The sequence below is a fragment of the Dromiciops gliroides genome, chromosome 3 (genome assembly GCF_019393635.1).
Source record: "Dromiciops gliroides isolate mDroGli1 chromosome 3, mDroGli1.pri, whole genome shotgun sequence".
NCBI lineage: Eukaryota > Metazoa > Chordata > Mammalia > Microbiotheria > Microbiotheriidae > Dromiciops > Dromiciops gliroides.
The window spans coordinates 248,960,949-248,983,652 of NC_057863.1; the positions used below are offsets into that span (position 1 = coordinate 248,960,949).

Consider the following 22,704-nt stretch of genomic DNA (forward strand, 5'->3'; position numbering starts at 1 on the left):
AGAAATGCAATAAACTAGAAAGTGTCCAGAGACTTAAAAGAACAAGTAAAGATTCTAGAAATAATATGTGAAAAATCATAAGAAAATGGGACATGTTAAATTTGGTGAAGACTTAAAGTGATGAATGCCTTCAGATATGTTAAAATTTGTTGTGTGGAAAAAAGAGTAGACTTAATTCTGTAAGTGCAAAGAGCAAAACGAGAAAGTGATAGTATGGCAGATTATAATTCAAAGTAGACATTTAAATAACTAGAATGTGCTATCTCAGAGTAGTGGGGTATCCATTATTGGATACCTTCTAGAACAGGCTAGATGATCATCTCCTTAAAGAGAATACAAAAGGAATCCCTGAATGATAGGTTGAGTTAGATGGGCAGCTGGGTAGCACAGTGGAAAGAGTGTCAGGCCTGGAGTCGAGAAGACCTGAGTTCAAATCTGTCCTTAGACATGTACTAGCTGTATGACCCTGGACAAGTCACTTAACCCTCTTTGCCTCAGTTTCCTCATGTGTAGAATGAGATGGAGAGGGAAATGGCAAACCACTCTGGGCCAAGAAAAACCTTGCCAAAATAATGGGGTCACAAAGAGTAAGACAACTGAAAAATGTAACAACAATAAGGTTGAGTTAGAATTGATGACCTCTAAGGTTCCTCCTTTCTCTAAGATTCTGTTATTCAAGACTTGCCTATGCCATTGAACCAAGTGTGAACCTAAGTTAGGCAATTTAAATCTCTGAACTATGGTTTCTCTGTCTAAAATGAGGAGGTTGGACTCTTTAAGATTCCTCCCAGCTCCAACATTCTATTAAAAAAAAACTAAACTTTTTAGTCTTGGTTTTTTGGGGTTTTTTTGTGGGGCAATGAGGGTTAAGTGACTTGCCCAGGGTCACACAGCTAGTAAGTGTCAAGTGTCTGAGGTCAAATTTGAACTCAGGTTCTCCTGAATCCAGGGCCAGTGCTTTATCTACTGAGCCATCTAGCTGCCCCATAGTTTTGTTTTTATGGGATTAAACACAATTTTCTAGCAAGTTACTAAAAGGAATAACCCAAGGAATACTCTTAAGGCCATTCTGGTCCAATAATACATAATACATAAGACAAAGCCACAGTACTATACTGGTTTTACACCATCACCTAAAGGTGTACCAGACCAGATACTGGATTCTAAAGCATTTATCATCTGCAAAGAACCCCTGCTTCTCCCATCCATGTAGTGTTGGAAAGAAGCCTTTATATCATCCAGGAAGAGAAATGCTCTAAAGTATGGAACCTTTTGTGTTTATTTGAGTTCACAACCAGATCTACATTCAAATAGTTCTGACCTTTTTTTTTTTTTTTCTAGGTGATGGAGCCAATGATGTCAGCATGATCCAAGTAGCTGATGTTGGTGTGGGAATCTCTGGTCAAGAGGGCATGCAGGTAATATCTTTGAAGAGTATTTCTAGGGAAACAAATAATCAAGGGATTGCCAATGGGGCTTTTGTTCTGAAAAGGTCACTTCTTGACAGGGAGCGGCTGAAGAAACCATTGAAAACATCCTATAGGCTTCTCCTTTGGATTTTGTCCTTATGAGATGAAATGACAATTTGTATTTCTTCTCAAATAAACAAGTTCACAGCCCCCTAGTACGATAAGCTGATTTTCCTCTTAGGTTGATTATGAGAGAAAAGAAATAGAAAGTTTTGACATATTTAACAATCCTCCAATTTGCATATTTTCCATAACTATACAAAAGTACTTGAGAGGCAGGGAAGTATAGTGGATAAAATACTACCCTTGGGGTCTAATAATCCGGGGTTCAAATCCCACTTCTGACACAGACTGGCTGTGTGACCCTGGACAAGTCACCAAACTTCTCAGTACTCTTAAGTTACTCTCTAAAGACAATTAAGTTGTGGGAAAAGTGCTGAACTGTATTGGGAGAAGGGATTTCCTCATCTGGAAGTTTGATATACCTGTGAAATCACAGGCCCACTTCCCAACCCTATCCTATACAAAAGTACAACTACCCATATCTATGTGTGTTATGAACAATTGACTTTTCTAAAGGAAGACTTTCTTTCTGAATTATGGTGCTTCCCTTTGAAGGCATATTTAGCATTCCTGGCACCACAGTAGTGATTTGAAAAAAAATGATCTCTTCCATGATTGAATCTGACACACAAAGAGGGCTCCTTGCCGCTTTGACTTATGTAAAGATTTGTTGGACCTAAAAGATTGCCCGCTTTCGTTGACCTCAATTATAACAAGCTTATAGAATCATAATACAATACAGCTAGAAGGGATCTTTGAGGTCATCCACATCAACCCCTTCATTTTACACATGGGGAAACTGAGGCCTAGGGAGGTCAAGTATTTGATTGAGGTACATAGGTCAAATGAGCAGGATTTGAATCTGGGTTCTCTGACTCTAAATTCAGGTCTCTCTCCACTGTACCAAGGTGACATTTTTGTCACCTTAGCATTTGCAAATCTACTAAGAATTAGAAAATTTGTGATTGTTGTAGGTGCGGTAGTAGCAGAATTATTGTCAGCTCTTGGTTATCTGAATGACTGAATTATTAGAGCTAGATGGAATCTTGGAATTCCCCGTAATCCCACCTTTTCCCCTCTTCTTAACTTCCCCATTACTGTACCACCGAAGGTCCCACCATCCTCATAGTCACTCGGGCTTACCATCTGGATATCATCCTTGTTGCTTTACTTTGTTTCTTCCCTGCCTCACTTCCCCTATCATACCAAGTCCTCTCATTTCTCCTTAAGTAATATCTCACTTCTCTCCTCTGACATTGCCACAACCCTGGTGCAGGCCCTTATAACCTTATACCTAGTACAGTATCCTGCTGGTTCAGGTCTCCCAGCCACAAGTCTCTCCCCACAACAATCCATGCTCTAGTCATTGTCAGACTGATCTTCCTAAAGTAGTCTCGTTCTTGTTCTCCTTCTCTTACTTCTGACTTTTTGTGACCCTATTTGGGATTTTCTTAGCAAAAATACTGGAGTGGTTTGCCATCTCCTTCACACCATTTTACAGATGAGGAAACTGAAGCAAACAGGGTCAAGTGACTTGCCCAGGGTCACACTGCTATTAAGTGTCTGAGGCTAGATTTGAACTCGGGTCTTCCTGACTCTAGGTCTGATGCTCTATCCACTCTACTACCTAGCTACCCTCATAAAATGTAGGTCTAACCATATTACCCTCCCTGTTCAATCAACTCTAGTGGCTCCTTGTTACCTTCAGGATCTCATATGATATCTCTTATTTGACTTTCAAAGTTCTGCATAACCTGGGCCTTTGCTACCTTTCTAGTCTTCTTCCACCTTCCTTCCTACCACATATACTTTCATCCAGTGACACTGGCTTGCTTGCCGTTCATTGAACAAGACACATTTCCTGACTCTGAGCTTTCTTTGTCCACCGTGTCTAGAACACACACCCTCTTTGTCTTCCTCTCTACCTCCTCGCTTCCTTCAAGTCGCAGTTAAAGTCTCACCTTTTATAAATCTTTTCTTCTCAAACTCAGTGCCTTCCGTATCCCTAATTTATGGTGTATTGGGGGGGGGGCAGCGTCGGTCATAACACGAGTCCTACAATTCAAGGACTCCTGGTTTTCGGTTTGGGAGATGACTGTTTTGCCTTTCTTTGTATCCCATGTTTCGTGCAGTGCCTAGTGCATAGTAGATGCTTGATAAATGCTGGCTGACTGCCTGACAAGGAAACTGAAGCCAGTAAAGCTCTCAGATAACAAATAAATAGTCTCCCATATTAACTAACACCAGCAGGACTTTAGCGGCAGAGCCTGAATCGATATTTCCTTGAGAGTTCACCACCCTGCGCTAATGCCTCATGTGCATTATTATCTAGGAAAGCCTCTGTCCTAGGGCTGCTGCCTCCTGCCAAAAGACTGGCCATGTCATGACCTCCTGATTTCTTTTGATTTGTCCTCAGGGAGGTCAGATTACATATACTGTAGACTAGGGAAAATGTGAGCAAGAAAGCAAATCTAGGGGGCAGCTAGGTGGTGCAGTGGATAGAGTACCAGCCCTGGATTCAGGAGGACCTGAGTTCAAAACCGGCCTCAGACACATGACATGTACTAGTTGTGTGACCTTGGGCAAGTCACTTAACCCTCATTGCCCTGAAAAAAAAAAAAGAAAAAGAAAAAAATAAAGCAAATCTACTATAATCAATCTTAAAAGAGAAGCAGCTAGCAAGAGTTTGTGTACTCAGAGTATGTGCCATCTTAGAGAGCCAGCTCTAGTGTGTGTAATGACCAGAGATGAACCTCTGAATTCGTTGTTGCTCTGTCTCCTACCATGAAAAGGAGCACCATCATGCGAAGATTCTCAAACATTCAAAGTTTGGAATTTCAGGTTATTTTTAAACTTTTTCCTTTTGACTGAGTTTGAAAATATCAATGTAACCTTATTTTGACAGGAAAAATATATATAATTCCTGCCTTGAAAATGATATAACTGGGGCAGCTAGATGGCACAGTGGTTAAAGCACTGGCCCTGGATTCAGGAGTACCTGAGTTCAAATCCGGCCTCAGACACTTGACACTTACTAGCTGTGTGACCCTGGGCAAGTCACTTAACCCCCATTGCCTAAAAAAAAATGATATAACTGAGCTTTTCTATTGGTACCTACAGCTGTCAAGAGGATATAGGCTACTGGAAAAATAGACCTTTTGGGGTGAGCAAGACAGGAATTTTTTATTCTCTTTTACCAAGGGGCACACTTATTTTACCCCCTTGGGCATTAGTTGAAGATAATAGAATCAGTTAAAATAGAAAAATTTCCATTGGCTTTCCATGGTGTTGTGGCCCTAGAAGGATTACTAGAAAGTTTTTCCTACCTTTTTTCCCCCCATTTCATTTTGTTTGTTATTCAAGCGAAGAAATTCATCATATTGGGCATATTGGAGAAATCTATACAATAGAGAAGGGTTGCTCTTATCTTGTTTCAAAATAAGGGAGATATAGCACCCTGTTTTGTCAGCACCAGTTAGCTTGGTTGTTTAGGATATGACACTGACATGAAGTGTTCTGTTCCTGATTAGAATATTAGCTTCAAGTGTGACCCTGGGCAAGTCACTTAACCCTCATTGCCCCATGCAAAAAAAAAACAAACAAAAAAACCCCAACAATAACCAAAAACCCATTAAGCTTCAAACAGAAGTCATTGCTACTCTGATGAAATACAAGTATAGACTCAAATAGCTATGTGGGCAGTGCATGACATGGAGTCACAAGGGACATCAGTTGACTGGGAATCCAGAGCTCTGTGCTCTCTTCCCACCTCGGCCACCAGTTGGTTTTGTGACCTTGGGTACATGATTTTCTCATGTTTAAATGAGGGCATCTCCAAATGTTTTTAAATACATAAAATAGACATGATTACAAAGGAAACCAATTATACTGAACTAGTTCTATTTTTTTTTCTCCTAAAGAAATTCACAGACTTTAGGTGAAGAATTCCTGGTTACTTAAATGCTCTCAAAGTTCTCTTCCAGTGTTGAGATTCTATTACTACACAAACCTATCATTACTATTAGAAAACCAACCTGAAGCACACATCTTAACCCATGAGCAATGAGTCATCTTCACATAGGAAAAATACATTTTGTTTTTTATTTCAAGAGGAGAACTAGATAGATCAAAGGAATAAAATAACCCAAACCCCAAATTTGCCTCTTTTGGATGTATTTAGTAGCTTAGAGGAACTAAGACCCTAAAAGTAATGTTATTAGTCTTTGTACTATAGCTAGCATTTTCAAATAAGAACAAAGTAATTCTTTAACATGGATTTATTGTGTATTTCTTAATTTTTTTATCTGTGCTATAGGTTTTATTTGTCTGTTGCAGGAATCTTTTTCATTTATCATGCATAATTTTGGACAATACAGTGGTTGGAATTCACTTTCTCCTTTTGCCTCCTTGTTCTAAAGTAATTCACTAAGGATGTTAGCAGGAGTATGGGGGAAATCAACTTAGAGTAATTAGATTTGCACTCATGTCAAAAAGAAAAAAGACGACGACTTATGCTGAGTAGAGTCCGTGATCAATGGTGGCTAAATAGCTGGCTTTGGACACAGAAAGAACTGGGTTCAATTGTGACACATACTGGCGTGTGACCCTGTCCAAGTCAGTGCCCCCAAACAACTCTTTATTTATTCATTCATTCTTTCTTTCATTTATTACTTTTCATGTATGCATGTATTTATTTTTTTTTGTGGGGCAATGAGGGTTAAGTGACTTGCCTAGGGTCACACGGCTAGTAAGTGCCAAATGCCTGAGACCACATTTGAACTCAGGTCCTCCTGAATCCAGGGCCGGTGTTTTATCCACTGCTCCACCTAGCTGCCCCCTAAAACAACTCTTAAGACCAAGTTTCAGAGAAGTTGCCTGTGTACTCTGGTAGGGGGGGCATCTTTTCACAGATGAAACCACAGGTCCAGAAAAAAAGTAAATCAATGTAATCTTTTTATGGCTTGTTTCTGTGAAGTTTCCACATTGGCAATATGTAGCAGATGTGATTTTCAGTTCTATAATCCAATATTAATTTTGGCTTTTTCCCTTTCAAGGCGGTGATGGCCAGCGATTTTGCAGTCCCAAGGTTCCGACAATTGGAGAAACTTCTGCTTGTTCATGGTCATTGGTGCTACTCCCGACTTGCTAATATGGTGCTATATTTCTTCTACAAAAATGCGGTAGGAGTTTGTCTCGGCTCTCAAAGGGACGCTGAATGCCTCCTGTGTTTATTTTGTATGAAACATAGATTAGGTCACAACCTGAAAACTGGTTTGTAAGCAAGAAAGTGACAGCTGAAAGAAAGCTTGCCATCACCCACAGGCTGGGTGGGTTTCGTACAAAGTCAGATACTGCTTGTTGTTGAATGTGAAAATTAAGTGATGGAAAAATAAATATCCTGTCTTCACAAAGGTTTCTTCCCAGGGCATCCAGTACCTTTCATATCAATCTAACTGACTAGATACACGATGTAGAAATACCAAGATCTTTGTATATCATTGGGAAAAGGGTGAAGGGATGCTTTTCTCTTTGCTGTATTTCATTTTGCAATTCTCTAAACTTCGGTCAGTAAAGAGGGTCATAGATTTGTAGGTAGGTAGATGAGACCTCAGAAGTCTTTTTGTGAGACCTTCTCATTTTACAAATGAGAAAACTGGCTACTAACCACCACACTCCGGTTCAGAAAGAGGCAACGTGACTTACCCAAGTCATACAGCAAAGTCAGTAGCTCGAGATGGGATTCGAGGTCAGGTCCCTCAGCCTCCAATGCGCCATCTCTCTCTCTCTCTCTCTCTCTCTCTCTCTCTCTCTCTCTCCAGTACACCATGTATACTGGAATCTTCATTTTTTCACATTGGATGCTTGGAAATAAACTTTCTTTCCTTTGCTTTCCTTGACATTTTTCCACATTTCTTCAAGCGGATAAGTACAAGAGCCATTCAGAACCAAACAGGGCATGTCTAATTTGAAATGTTTAGCCCAAAATATTAATTCAGATGAGTTTGCTGTTCCCTTAGAGCACATACTCAGTCTGGACCATTGCATCCCTTGGTATTCCCTCCCCTTGTATCAGTTAGCAATGATTGCTCTTTCATTCAGTAACTCAACAAATTTGTATTGCATACCTACTATGCGCTACTTAAACGGAAACTGATTCGAAACCTCTCAGAAAGAAAAAAGACATAGATAGCCCTGAAGCTCTTTTTTCTGATAAAAAGTATTTTATTGTTTTTTCCAGTTACATGTAAAGATAGTTCTCAGCATTTGTTTATCCAAGAGCCCTGAAGCTCTTAATCAGGATTGTGAAAGCCAGGTTATTTTACTCCTGACTCTGCTTTGTGTCTAGCTTCTGTTTCCTCATCTGCTTCATGCAGGAGTTTGGCTAGATGATCTCTCATGTCTCTTCCAGGTCTAACATTCTAGAATGCTTAATTAAAATTCCACTGACAATATAGGATAAAGCCTATAACATTTAAGAAATAAAGGCTTAAAAGTGCCACTAGGAGAGGAGTCAACCTCTTCCCACCCAAGACAAATGTTCTATTCAGTGGGGATGACAGAAAGGAGGAAAGAACTGGGTGTCTTTTTTTTCTTTATATGTTTTGGTGGCTTTTGTTAACAAGTACTTAATTGACTTGAGGAGTTCAAGGGTAACTGCTTTGCCTCCTAGAATGAGGAATTCATTAGTTTCAGAAATAGGCTGGCTTCCCTTTCCAGAAAGGAACAGAAGAGAAAAGTTTCCATAGCAACAAAGGTATGAGAAGGAGGCTTTTTGGTACTAGAGAAAATTCTCAATTATCCAGGTTCCTGCTTTACCTCTTTCTCTCCTCAATAAATGATTCATTAATATGGTGGGAGAGAGGGGAGGGAATGGAGAGGAAGGGACAGTGAGAAGAAGAAAGGAAAAAAACAGAAATCAAAAGCCATCCATTTTGCCACCACTTAGCTGTATGGGCTAAAGCAATGTTCTGGGAATAGGAAATTTAAGCTATTGGTTAAAATGAGCTTTGAAGATGGTTGTATGTTTTACTGCAATATTTCACTGGACTAGTCATCTCTACAATATAAGTACCCTTCAGGTGTGCAGATGGAAACTCATGCACAGTTTTTCATCCTGTGAAAGTCTTGCCTATATCTCCCATAGATCCTCCATGGAAGATCTACCCAAAGCACAGGAGCCCATCCACTGGGATTTTTTAAAAATTTGTTTGTTTTTAAGTATTTTGTGGGTATCAGTGAGCTATACCTCTGTCATATCCAGGCAGCTACGTGGCACAACGGATAGAATGCTGTACTTTGAGTCTAGAACAAAGCTTCTTAAACTGTGGGTTGTGACTCATATGGGGTCGCATAACTGAATGTGTGGGTTGCAAAAAAATTTGTCACTACTAAAAGGCTATGTATACCTATTTTATATACCTATATACCTGGGGTCACATAGAAATTTCTTGGGCAAAGAGGGGTAGCAAGTAGAAAAAGTTTAAGAAGCCCTGATCTAGAAGATCTGAATTCCTTGCCTCAGGCACTAATCACCTGTGTAGTCCCTTAGAAAGTCACTTAATTTGTATCTGCCTCAATTTCCTAATTTGTAAAATAGGGCTAACCATAGCACACTTCACCCAGGATTGTTGGGAAGATACAATGAGAATATCTGTAAAGCGTTTTGCAAACCTTAAAGTGTGCGCACGTATGCTCTCTCTCTCATATTCATATATATATATATATATATATACATATATATATATATATATATATATATATATTTGCTAGCAGTTGTTTTTTATTATCCCTTAGTCTCACCATACATCCTTTTGTTCAGCATATATTTTTTGGGGGGGCGGGACAATGAGGGTTAAGTGACTTGCCCAGGGTCACACAGCTAGTAAGTGTCAAGTGTCTGAGGTGAGATTTGAACTCAGGTCCTCCCAAATCCAGGGCCGGTACTTTATCCACTGCGCCACCTAGCTGCCCCATCAGCATATACTTTTTGAATGGCATCATCATCACCTCTATTCTTGATTATAATAACTTAGATTTATATAGCAACATACAGTTTTTCAAAGCATTCATGAACCTTCTCTGATTTGATACATAATACCACCTTGGTGAGGGAGACAAAGTGGGTCTAATTATCTTTATTTTGGAGATGGGCAAATCACTTAACTTACAGATACCAGTTTCCCCAAGGTTATATGGCTAGCAAGTAGAGGAACCAGAAGCAGAAAGTTGAAGTCTTCTGACTTCTTGTCCATATGTCTCACTAGCACACATTGCTACCTCTCTCATCAGGTTTTCCTGCTTAATGTTCCTCTTTCACAACCCCTTTTTCTCCACACCACTTCCTCCCACCCCCAGTACTGACATAATTAAGTCAGTGATGTTTAATCTCATCACCAGAATGCCCCTCTCTAAGTTATAAGAGGTAGATATAATATTTACAAAGCAAATTTACCAATGTTCCTGTTAATAATCCCTGAAATCCTGTGTGTGTGTGTCTGTGTGTGTATTTTAGCAAAATGATGTTTTCTTTTCTCTTCCTATTTACTCCATTCCTCCTCCCATCCTACCCCTCATTAAAAAAAAAATTTAAATCAGTATGAGGAAACATAGAATCTTAGCAGTGATGTATAGGCACTGCAAGGATTATTTAACAAATGATTGAACTGAGGTTTGTAGACATGGTCACTTGTCAAGCCTCACACAGTATTTCAAGGATATGTCATAATCCCTGCATTCAAGGTGTCCTTGATGTCTCTTCCTGGCATGAAGGCAAACCCCAGTTCTAGAAGGTAGACCTGTTCTAGGAATGCTGACTAAGCTCAAAAGGCCTCAAGTTCTGTGGGCAGCTAGGTGGCAAAGTGGATAAAGCATCAGCCCTGAATTCAGGAGGACCTGAGTTCAAACCTGGCCTCAGACACTTGACACTTACTAGCTGTGTGACCCTGGGCAAGTCACTTAACCCTCATTGCCCCCCCCCCAAAGTCCTCAAGTTCCAACCAGAAAAGAGATACTCATATCTCTTGTCTAAGTAAACATCATCTTGCTTAGTTCAGAGAGATTTGCCACCATGTTGGCTTTGAGGCACAATTTTTATTTTCTTTAGGAAACCCTTGAAGACAATTTTAGTGTAGTAGGAGCCTAGGTCATAGAATGAATAACCAGTGAAGTGACATATCCTTGAAATATTGTAGTATTAATAGAAATCATTTGGTTGTTATCATTATAAAAATAAATAATAAATACCTTTCTTCTGATGGCCTTTTTATCTAATGGCATGCCATTCATTTCAGTGTTGTTTATTCTTGCCAAAATAATCAGTTACTCTTCAGTCACAACAGCCTCCACCTCTCCAAATTGCCTCTATTTTCCCAGTGCTATTAATTTTAGAATGCAATGTTCTTTCATTTGCCTGTTGATGATGAGTGATTCTTTTACTTGTCTGTGGGGTTTTACCCTTTACTTTTTATTCCTGGGAAGCCTTTAAAGATTCTTGATGAAGAGTATTATTAATAACTGAAAGAAAAGTTGGCCTTCTTATTAACCAAAAGCATAACCGTCTCTTTTGCCTGCAGATGTTTGTGGCCCTTCTGTTCTGGTACCAGTTTTACTGTGGATTCTCTGGGTCTTCCATGATCGATCAGTGGTTTTTGATCTTCTTTAATTTATTGTTCTCATCACTTCCCCAATTAATTACTGGAGTGCTTGATAAAGATGTTCCAGCTGAAATTTTGGTTGCCATCCCTCAGCTCTACAAAAGTGGACAGAACATGGAGGTAAACCCTCGCTCTTCCTGTGTCTTTACCATTTGCTCCCTACAGAAATACTCTCTTCCCTGGAAATGACCACATTTTTACCCACACATTAGATCAATCAGCCAACAGGCAATTATTAAGCACCTAATATATCTCAGGCACTATACTTAGTGCAGTGGGGATACAAAGATAGGCAAACACATAGTTCCTTCCCTCCGGGAGATCACTTTCTAAAGAGGGATACAATATGAAAATGACTATGTATAAAATGCATCTGAATGGGGGGAGGAAAGGGGAAAGGGATTGTTTGTTTAATCTTATAGTGTATTAAAATAGTCATGGAAGTTAGCACTGGGCCTCATGCCCAAAACATAACAGAAACCAGAGTTGAGAGTCCTATGATAACTAGACAGTGAGCCTAAAAGAAATTTAGCATACAGTCACACTTCCTTAATTCAGATACCACCACAAACCACAAATCCACAGTTATTCTTAACAAATCACTCTCGCCTAGTCACTGAAGCCTATGTCTTAAGGGTATCTCCTGGGGATCGCACCTTATTGGCTTGGTTTGAGTTCTGTAATTCAGACTTTTCATTAATGCAGAGTCCTTTCCCCTAATAAACTTGACTATACTTCTCTCTTTGCAGTCCCATTTTATATGATTTTCATGGGAAGCTGTGTCTAACAGGGTATCCCTCAGCGTATTTACTGTAGACAGACAGATGCTTGTACCTAATAATATGGAGCCTGGAGGAGGATGTGGGAATAACTATGAGAAGAGCAGCATGGGTCTGATGAATGTAAATGTGGCCAATATAGACGTGGCAGACCAAAGGATGATTTTGAGGACTAAAAGATTTTTTTTTAAACCATCTGCAAGTCTGTATCCACATGCAGATTTTCTTTAAGAAGCCGGACGTTGATTTCATTTCTTTCTCTGGAGAAGTGTCTATGTTGTATTTTATCTTTGGTATACATTCCCATCTCCTTTTTTTTGTGGGGCAATGAGGGTTAAGTGACTTGCCCAGGGTCACACAGCTAGTAAGTGTGAAGTGTCTGAGGATGGATTTGAACTCAGGTCCTCCTGAATCCAGGGCCCGTGCTTTATCCACTGGGACACTTAGCTGCCCCTCCCATCTCCTTTTGAAAGTCAGGGAATCCTTTTAAGTGCTTTCATCTTTCTTTTGAACCATTGAGAGTTACCTTTTCCAAACCCATAGATTCTTTTCCACATATGCACACATGTGTGCATGTATATTTCTGTCTGTGTCTGTGTTTCTTTACCCATGAACTAACAGTACACTTCTCTATTAACATGCTTCTTTTCTCACTGGGAGCACACTCCAGGCTTCATCAGATTGTTGACTTTCCAAAGTCACTTGGAATTTTATTTACAAAGTAAATGAGCTTTAGAGAATGCTCAGTAATTGCTGAGAGTTCACCAAAACTCAAACACTGTTAAGCTACTTTGTGTACTTCCATATTTTGTTTGTCGTTTCTCCTTTGTTTTCAGAAAAGGCCAGTAACATCACAGTATTGGAGTCAGGATGCATTGTGTTTGTCTATGGCCAATCAGACCATTACAAGTTGAGAAGGCACTATCACATATTGGGCACAAGTGGTCTGTTAGGACATCTAGAGTGGAAGCGGGCTCTGGATTTGCGCAGCCCACGTCTCCTTTGTGCTCCTATCAATATTTGTTGACTATCTGCCACATTGTCCATGAATTTCTTCTCTTAGTAATGTTTTTGGAATCATGCATTATGCAGAGAAATGTGATAAACATTTTTCAGGGGTGACAGAAGTGCTACCACAAACACCCCATGCTTTAATAATAATATTTTTCCACTGCTGTTCTATATGCAGCTTTGAGTTATGAAGCGGTATGACTCATATTCAGCTTTGCAAGTGACCCAAAGGGCCACCCAGAAAATATGTGGGGTGTATAAGTTTGGATAAGACTATAGGAGATTATAAACCGTAAAATACATAAAAAGTAGTATAAAAGATATAAGTATATAAACAGAAAATGGGGTGGCTCAATCATGTAGCAAGAACAAGAGATGGACAGACTGTGCTACCTTTGGTACTCTTTTTTTTTGTTGTTGTTGTTTTTGTTTTATTTTTTTGGTGAGGCAATTGGGGTTAAGTGACTTGCCCAGGGTCGCACAGCTAGTAAGTGTCTAGTGTCTGAGGCTGCATTTGAACTCAGGTCCTCCTGAATCCAGGGCTGGTGCTTTATCCACTGCGCCACCTAGCTGCCCCACCTTTGGTACTCGTTATTCATTAATGAATGGAAAACTTTTACTGTATTTGGTGGATCCCCCTATAGAGTATTCCTGGAAAGATAGGGATAAGAACTCTCAATCACTCAACAAGGATGATACCTACTGTATTTCAGGAACTATGCTAGGCACACAAAGAAACAATCCCTACTCCCCAGGGTAGCTTCCATTCTAAGACAAGGATGCATAAAAGTATATAGAAAATAAATACAAAGAAGTTCAGGATAAGTTAGTTGGGGAGAAAGGCAATAACAATTGGGGGATCCAGAAAGACTTTATGTAGAAAGTAGTCTTGTGTCTTGAAGAAAGACGACTCTCTGAAACAGAGGTGAGTAGGGAGTGGCAAGACCGAGTAAGATGGGTGGCTAGTTGCAAAGATGAAGGCAAGAAGTAGTGTGCTCTATTTTAGGACTACAGAGGGCAATCCTAGTTGAATTATTATGGTAGCTATTAGTTAAATGAATAAACAATTAGATGCAAACCAAAAGTATAAATAAAAGGACAATGTACAGGACTATCAGATTATCTGCTGGCCTGTTTGGTATGGCTGAAAAGATAGGTTAGGGCCAGGTTTTAAAAAGCTTTAAAAAACTTGGGGCAGCTAGGTGGCACAGTGGATAAAGCACTGGCCCTGGATTCAGGAGTACCTGAGTTCAAATCCAGCCTCAGACACTTGACACTTACTAGCTGTGTGACCCTGGGCAAGTCACTTAACCCCTATTGCCCCGCAAAAAAAAAAAACAACAGAAACCAAAAAGCTTTAAAAAACTTAACAATCAATTTATATTTCATCCTAAAGGCAATAGGAGGCCATTGATCTTTACTGAGTTGAGAAGTTACATCAGACCTGAATTTAAGAAAAACAAAACAAAGCACTTGGGCAGAAGTTTGGAGAATGGGCCAGAGTGAAGTAGTTGGGAAGGTGTTGAAATAATCTAGTTGAGAAGGCCTAAATTAAGGCAGTAGCTATCTGAGTGATGTTGTAAGGGTAGAAATAGCAAGCTTCATCAACTGATTGGGTATTGTGGGTTGAGGGACAGTGGGGAGGTAAGAATAATACTGAGATTATCAGTCTTGGAGACTGGAAGATTGGCAGTGCTTTTGACAGAAATTAGAGGCATTTGGAAGAAGAATGGGTTTGTCAGGAAAGATAAGTTGTGTTTTGAGTATGGTAAGCTTGAGATAACTATGGGACATCAAGATAGAAAAGTCTATACTGGTGGAAGGAGTAGCTGCACCAATGGGATCACAAACTAATCTCAGTATCCAAGTGAGAGAGAGAAGACTTTAGTAAAGCATTCTTGTCCTGGGAGTGTGTTGCCTTTTACACCTTTCTCCTTGGAGTTTGACAGCTGTTTAGAAATAGTAATAGTGCAAAGAGCATGCCTATTCATTCAGGGAAACACATTATTTTCTTTCCAGAGTTTATTTTCCCAGTGCTAATATATCCCAGTGTGCACATGCACAAAGGGAAAATAGTTTTGTTATATATAGCCATGTGTTTTAAAATTAGTATACAAGTATTATCTGTGTGTATATGTGTATGTTTACATGCATATATATACACACACATACACTCGTGTATATATATTTGTATACCTGGCTGTGTTTATGTATACACACGTGTGTGTGTGTGTGTGTGTGTGTGTGTGTACACAGCTGTAAATACACATGATTGAATAAAATAAAAGAATAAACAGTAGAACACTGCATTTCATTCTATGCTCAGGACTCCAAAACTCTGGTCAGACATCAGCAATGGATATTAATTGAGCACTCACTGGATTCATGACCCTGAGAGATGTTTCCATCCACCTGCAATGCAACATCATTGTACTTAGAGCTATGTTCTCTAATTCACGTTTGAGAATGATCAACTTCAGGGACCGGCCTCTCCATTTAGGATGTGAGGCTGTGAATCGATTGAAGGCTGCGCCAAATCTCAAATAATGTGGGCTTTGCCAATAGAATAGCTAATTCTTCCCTTGTTGAGTTTGAATGGAAGCCAAGAAAAGCCATTGACTTTTAGCTATGAAAAGTTTGGTTAGAAAACTGGAAATTAATGCTAGGGATTAATATGGGATAAGTACTTGCAAGCTTACAGATCCACCTGAGAATTGCTGAGCTCCATTGAAGAAGTGGGCTGAACTGGAAATTACAAAACACTTCCCTTTGTGCCTAATTTCACTAGAGAGGCAGTCATGTGAATCTGTCTTAAGAGCTGTTTACACGGAATGGTCTCAATTAGGCCTGTGCTTTCATATGATTCTATAAAACTTCGATTATTGTTTTGAATCTCCCCTATTACCACCATGGCCATGAATAAAAGAATAGCACTGTATATTCTGGTTATACAGACATACACATATAACTGAGAGAACATTTCACGTACCTGCTATTGCTAAAGGCCACCAGATTCTCTAATAGTCCCGTACCTTGTCCTTTTATTTATACTTTTGGTTTGCATCTAATTGTTTATTGATTGAACCAAATTAATTCAACAAAGATTTACTTATTAAGGACTGCAGGGATATCAAGAAGGAAATTTACAGTCCCTCTTTTTAAGAAGCTTACTTTTGGGTGGGGGTGGGGGGATGAGACACGTATACAAACAAAACAACATAGGCTTAGATAATGTACACAGGAGAGATTAAAGAAGGGAACAGGGGAGAGTCAACTTGGGAAGGATCTCTTATTTTTGATTATATAATTTTTTTTTTGTGGGGCAATGAGGGTTAAGTGACTGGCCCAGGGTCCCACAGCTAGTAAGTGTCAAGTGTCTGAGGCTGGATTTGAACTCAGTCATCCTGAATCTAGGACCAGTGCTTTATCCACTGTGTCACTTAGCTGCCCCCTAGTCATTCATTTCTGTCTGACCCTTTGTTCATGCTAGACCCTTCTACCTCCCACTATCTCCCAAAGTCTGTCCAAGCTCAGGTTCATTGTTTCCATGACACTAACTATCCATTGCATCATCTCTGGTCCCTTTCTCCTTTTGCCTTTAATCCTTCCCAACATTAGGCTCTTTTCCAATGAGTCCCATCTTCTTGTTATGTGACCAAAGTATTTAAGCTTCAGATTCGATATTCGATATTTGGCTTGCCAGTGCATAGTCTGAATTGATTTCTTTAAATATTGACTGATTTAATCTCCTTGTCATCCAAGGAACTCTCAAAAGTCTTCTCCAGCACCACAGTTTGAAAGTGTCGATTCTGTGGCCCTAAACTTCCCTCGTAGTGCAGCTCTCACCGCCAGGCATTACTACTGGAACAACCATAGCTTTAAGTATTTGGACCTTTGTCAGCAAGGGGATGGCTCTGCTTTTTAGTATGCTGTTCAGATTTGTGATGATTTTTCTAACAAGGAGCAAGGATCTTTTAATTTCATGGTTGTAGTTGCTTTCTGCAGTGATCTTTGAACCCCAAAATATAAAATTCCTTTTCTTCTTCCTTTATTTGCCAGTAAGTGCTGGAATCATTTGCCAGAATCTTAGGGGTTTTTGTTTTGTTTTGTTTTTCCCTAGGTTAAGCTTCAAGGCAGCTTTTGCACCTTCTTCGTTCATCATCCTCAAGAGGCTTAATTCCTCTTTTTTGCCATCAGAGTGATATCATCTGCATAACTGAGATTGATGATATTTCTCTTGGCAACCTTAATTCCAGCTTTTGATTCATCCAGCTTGGTGTTTTTCACAAAATACTCTCCATATAAGTTAAACAAATAAGGTGACAACATATAGCCTGGTCTTACTACTTTTCCAACCTTAAACCAATCAGTTCCATGTTCTGTCCTAACTGTTGCTTCTTGGCCCATATACAGGTTCTTCTGAAAACAAGTAAGAGAACTCATCACTTTGTGAGGATTTTCCACTTTTTGTTGTGATCCACACAAAGGCTTTAGTGTAGTCAATGAAGCAGAAGTAGATGTTTTTTCTGGAATTCACTTGCTTTCTCCAGAATCCAGCAAGTGTTGGCAATTTGGTCTCTGTGGTTCCTTTGACCCTTTGGGGAAAAAAAAAAAACAAAAAAAACAACCAACCACCACCTGGTCTTCTGGTAATTCTCAGTTCACATATTGCCAAAGCTTAACCTTGCTATTGTGTGAAGTGAGTAATTGTTTAGGAATTTGAACATTCTTTAGCTTTACCCTTCTTTACGATTGAGACATAAACTGATCTTTTCTAATTCAGTTGTGTTTTCCAAATTTGCTGTCATATTGAGTGCACCATTTTAATAGCATCATCTTTTAGTGTTTTAAATACCTCAGTTGGAACTCCATCACCTCCACCAGCCTTATTGTTAGCAGTGCTTCCTAAAGCCCACTTGACTTCATTCTCCAGGATGTCTAACTCTGGATCAGTAACTATATCAAGGTGTTTGGTGATCTGTGATGATCTTAAGATCTTTCTTGTATAGTTCTTCTGATTATTCTTGCCACCTCTTCTTATTCTTTTCTACTTCTTTTAAGTCCCTACCATTTTGGTCTTTTATCATGCCCATTTTTGAATGAAATGTTCACTTGATTTTGTTGTTGTTGTTTTTGGTGGGGTAATGAGGGTTAAGTGACTTGCCCAGGGCCACACAGCTAGTGCCAAGTGTCTGAGGTCGGATTTGAACTCAGGTCCTCCTGAATCCAGGGACCATGCTTTTTATCCAGTGTGCCACCTAACTGCCCCAATGTTCACTTGATATTGCTAATTTCTTCACAAGTCCTAGGCACCATCTCTGTTAATGAGTGGGAAATTGCCTGAGCTTTTTTCTTATGATACTGTTAGTTCATTTTGAGGTTTCAGCCCACTAAAATCTCCATAATCTTTAGGAAATGAACTTCTTGTTTAGCTACATTTCTCCCATTTTGTACTTATGAAAAGTTGTTGGGGTGGCAGTGGTTATTCCTCTTAAATATTATGTGTTTTGATTTGATTCTACAAATCAATTCACAGGCGATTAATAAGAATGTACAAAATTAGTGTGGGCCACTAAGTGGTGCAGTGAATAGAGTGCCAGGCCTGGAGTCAGAAAGACTCATCGCCCTGAGTTCAAATCTGACCTCAGACACTTAGTGTGACCCTGGGCAATCACTTAACCCTGTTTGCCTCAGTTTCCTCATCGATAAAATGAGCTGGAGAAGGAAATGGCAAACCACTCCAGTATCTCTGCCAAGAAAGCCCCAAAATATTCTCTTCTAGCTTTCCTACTTATTCTTGGTATCAACTCCCTGGTCCCCAATTTTAGCCTGTACTTTTTAGTACAAAGATGGTTCTTCTTGGAAGAGAAAATGGAAACTAGGAATTGAAAAACAACATGTGTGTCTCTCATTGCTAATCACTGCCCCATTCACCCAAGCACTGACCTGATCTCTTCTGGAGCCTTTCTTCTCCCCCAAATAAATAAGAACTAGCATTTATAAAACACTTTAAAATGTATAACACACTTTATATTTGTTCATGTCAAAGTCATCCTTTTTAACCTAGTTTTCTCCCTAACCTCACTTTATTCTAGGTTTTATCATTCCATAGAGCCCGTGTCAATGCCTTTTTTATTCATCCCGATACCTATCCCTTCTTTGCTTGCCCTTTTAAGATATAAATTGGTTACTAAGAGGAAACAAGTCCCTTTAAACAATCCCCAACTTTTCCCTCACTCTCCCTTTTTTCTTTTGTTTTTTTTCCTCTCAGGAATACCAGCCTTATATGTTTTGGGTGAACATGATTGATGCCGCCTATCAAAGCCTGGTTTGCTTTTTCATCCCTTACTTTGTAAGTTGGCTTTTTTCTTTCTTTTTTGAAAATTTAAATTAAATTTTAAAAATTCTGAACTTAAAACACTCCCCTGCCCTCCAAACATACAGAAGAATTTGACCACCTTTCAGTTGGCCTTTTTCTGCAATTTTTGTCAGTCAGTTTTCCCCAGAGCCCTACACTCACACACAATGCTATTCTTTTGCAGGCCTATCGTGACTCTGATGTCGATATATTTTCCTGGGGAACTGTCATCATGACCATTGCTCTCTTCACCATCATACTGCATTTGGGCATTGAAACCAAAACCTGGGTAAGAGTCACAAGACTCTGATGTTTTTGTTCTCTTTTGCCTTGCTTTAATGACCAAGCGATTGTTTTCCCAAATGTAATACTACTGCTGTTTTTAGAAATACACTACACCCGAACACGATGTGGCTGTACCTATCAACCTGCACTTTACAGAAATAGGAAAAAATGAAGTTTTGGTGACTCTGTCCTTCACCTGGAGCACTGTCAGGGGTCTTTTGCCCATTCTGCACACACGTATCTTTAGGCTTCATTCAGTTCATCTTTTCATATATCTTCATACGCAACCCTCCTCCCTCTTTTTCTTGCTCCTCTTCCTCTGACACCCACACTGACATCAAGAGTACTGCTCACCTGATGATGAGTGAGATGAGCAGAACCAGAAGAACATTGTACACAGTATCATCAACACTGAGTGTTGATCTACTGTGATGGACTATATTCTTCTCACCAATGCAATGGCACAGAAGAGTTCCAGGGAACCTGTGATGGAAGAGGATCTCCAAATCCAAGAAAAAAAAGATGCTGAATGAACCATACTATTTCTTTTGTTTTTGATGCTGTTGTTTTTTTCTATTTTGAGGTTTTTCATCATTGCTCTGATTTTTTCTCTCATAACATGACTAATGCAGAAATATGTTTAATGTTATTATGTGTATGTGTATATATATATATATATATATATATATATATATATATATATATATATATATATATATATATATATATATATATATATATATATATATATATATATATATATATATATATATATATATATATATATAAAACCTATATCAGATTACCTGTTGTCTAGGGGAGGGGGGAGGGAGGGAGAAAAATCTGAAATTGTAAATCTTGTATAAACAAAAGTTAAGAACTATCTTTACATGTAACGGAAAAAAATAAAATACTTTATTAATTAAAAAAAAAAAGTACTGCTCACCTATGTAGTTGGCCCTCAAGACTGAGGTCATTGCTAAATGCTGGTTAATGTGCTTGTCAGACTCAAGTACATTTTCCATTATTTCAGAAGGGAAATATGAAAAAGGCCTTTTATTTCTCTTTTTTTTTCTCCCAGACCTGGCTCCACTGGACAGCATGTGGCTTCAGTATCCTTTTGTTTTTCACTGTGGCTTTGGTGTACAATGTCGTTTGTTCAACCTGTTTTCCTCCATCTAACCCTTACTGGACCATGCAAAAGTTAATGGGTGACCCCATGTTCTACTCGACTACTATTATATCATCTGTCGTTGCCTTACTGCCCCGGTAGGTATTGTTTATCATCTTTCCTCCAACCATGGCTGCTTTTGTTCTCTTGCTATAATATTCATCGTGCAATAGCTATCCCCAGTAACCAGTTGTTTTTTTCTTTATCTTTTACTCTGTATCATCTCTAGATTTCTGTATAGAACATTCCAAGGGACACTCTTCCCAACTCAGCTTCAGCTGGGGCGCCAATTGGCCAGGTGGGGCCCAAAGGAGTTGAATGTCTGCAAAGATACAACTTCTCAGCAACATCCCACAGGAGAGCAAGGATTGCAGAGCTCAGCTTTGAAGGGCAATGATGCCTCCAGACCCCATTCTCAGGACCACTCTCCACTAGCATCTCAGTCCGGACATCAGCCAGCTTCTGTACCAGAGTCAAAGAGTGGGCACAGGACAACAAATGTAAATGCCCAGACCTTAAATGACACAATGATGGACAGCTTAAAGGGACACCCTCGGGTGCCCCAGAGACCCGAAAGTGCTGTCCGAGAGGGACCCTCTGGTGATTCTGAGGGGGAATCCTCCACCAGAGAAGTATCCCCTCTGTCCTCTATTCTAGACCTGCCGGACTTCAGTTTACTAAACTGGATTTCCTCCACACCATTGTTTAATGGGTTTGGAAGAGCCTTTCGGCTCTCTCAGAGTAGTTTACAGACTGACGTGCTGGGCAGCACATTTTTGTCCGTTGGCTCCCAGCTGGATCAAGACTTAAAAGGTCTAAAAAGAGAGACCTCAGACTGCTTCCAGGAGAAAGTTAAAGGGACTGCGGCTGTTTGCCACAACAGTGAAAATCTTGAAACAACCTTTTTATAACATTGAACTTTAATAATATTTATGTTTTCTATTTGCACAGAAGAGTTATAGTAAAAAAAAAAAGTCTTTAAATGTTTCCAGGACTGAAACAGGAAATTAGAGGTACCAAAAAGAAAAAAGGTTTATTTTTAAATTTTTAACTAGAGTATATTGAAAAAGATCAGAGCTTTAAAGTATAAGAAAAAAAAGTTGCACTTGAAAATTACATTTAAATCTATTTTTTCATCTCATTTTTATAAGAAAATGCAGTATGTTTTATTTTCTTCCAAATGCTTGACTTAACATCCCGTCCGGAAGTAATAAGCACTGTACCCAGTTCCCAGGGCATTGGTTCTCATTACTGTTTTGTGGCAGGAATATAGATGGCCATAAAGGAGAGATCATTTTAAACACTCAAATAACAAACCCCACCGTAGGTGTTGCTCATCTCTTCACAGAATAGAAGGGTAGGTAGAATTTCAGGAAAATGAAAAAGCATGGACCCTCATTCCATCCTCTGTCATTCAGGTAGCTTATAACTATCACATTATGAGTATTTCATCCCCTATGTAGTATTTCACCTGTTTAAAACCATAACAAACAATAAATAATATTCATATTGCAAAGAAAGCATGTTCCCTGTTGCCATTAGTCAGTTTCCACCATTCCTGCCCTCCAGGTTATGTTTCAAGAGTGGCATAATACTCACAACCCATTGGAGCGTCTGTGAGTTATAAAGAAGGTGTTTTGGCATAACAGAATACACCAGTGCCATTGCTTAGTCTTTCAGCAAGCGCTTGACTTCTTGGGGCCTCAGTTTCCTCATCTATAAAATCTAAGATACTAAATCATCTATGATCCTATTATATCTCACTCAGAACCATGTTTAAAGTCAAGTCAAATTGACAAGCTTTGGGGAGCAGCTATGTGGTGCAGTGGATAAAGCACATGCCCTGGATTCAGGAGGACCTGAGTTCAAATCCGACGTCAGACACTTGACACTTACTAGCTATGTGACTCTGGGC

At 39.3% G+C, this 22,704-nt stretch overlaps 1 protein-coding gene across 1 annotated transcript in view; it reads left to right on the forward strand.

The window, feature by feature from the left end:
* Positions 1-22,270, forward strand: part of ATP10A (ATPase phospholipid transporting 10A (putative)) — a 285,446-nt gene extending 263,176 nt beyond the window's left edge. The window contains exons 15-21 of the mRNA XM_043990920.1: positions 1,342-1,418; positions 6,587-6,712; positions 11,105-11,305; positions 19,247-19,327; positions 19,518-19,622; positions 20,700-20,887; positions 21,019-22,270. Coding sequence (XP_043846855.1) covers positions 1,342-1,418; positions 6,587-6,712; positions 11,105-11,305; positions 19,247-19,327; positions 19,518-19,622; positions 20,700-20,887; positions 21,019-21,700 — 1,460 coding nt within the window. The 3' untranslated portion in view covers positions 21,701-22,270. The remainder of the gene's footprint in view (positions 1-1,341; positions 1,419-6,586; positions 6,713-11,104; positions 11,306-19,246; positions 19,328-19,517; positions 19,623-20,699; positions 20,888-21,018) is intronic.
* The last annotated feature ends 434 nt before the right edge of the window (positions 22,271-22,704 follow it).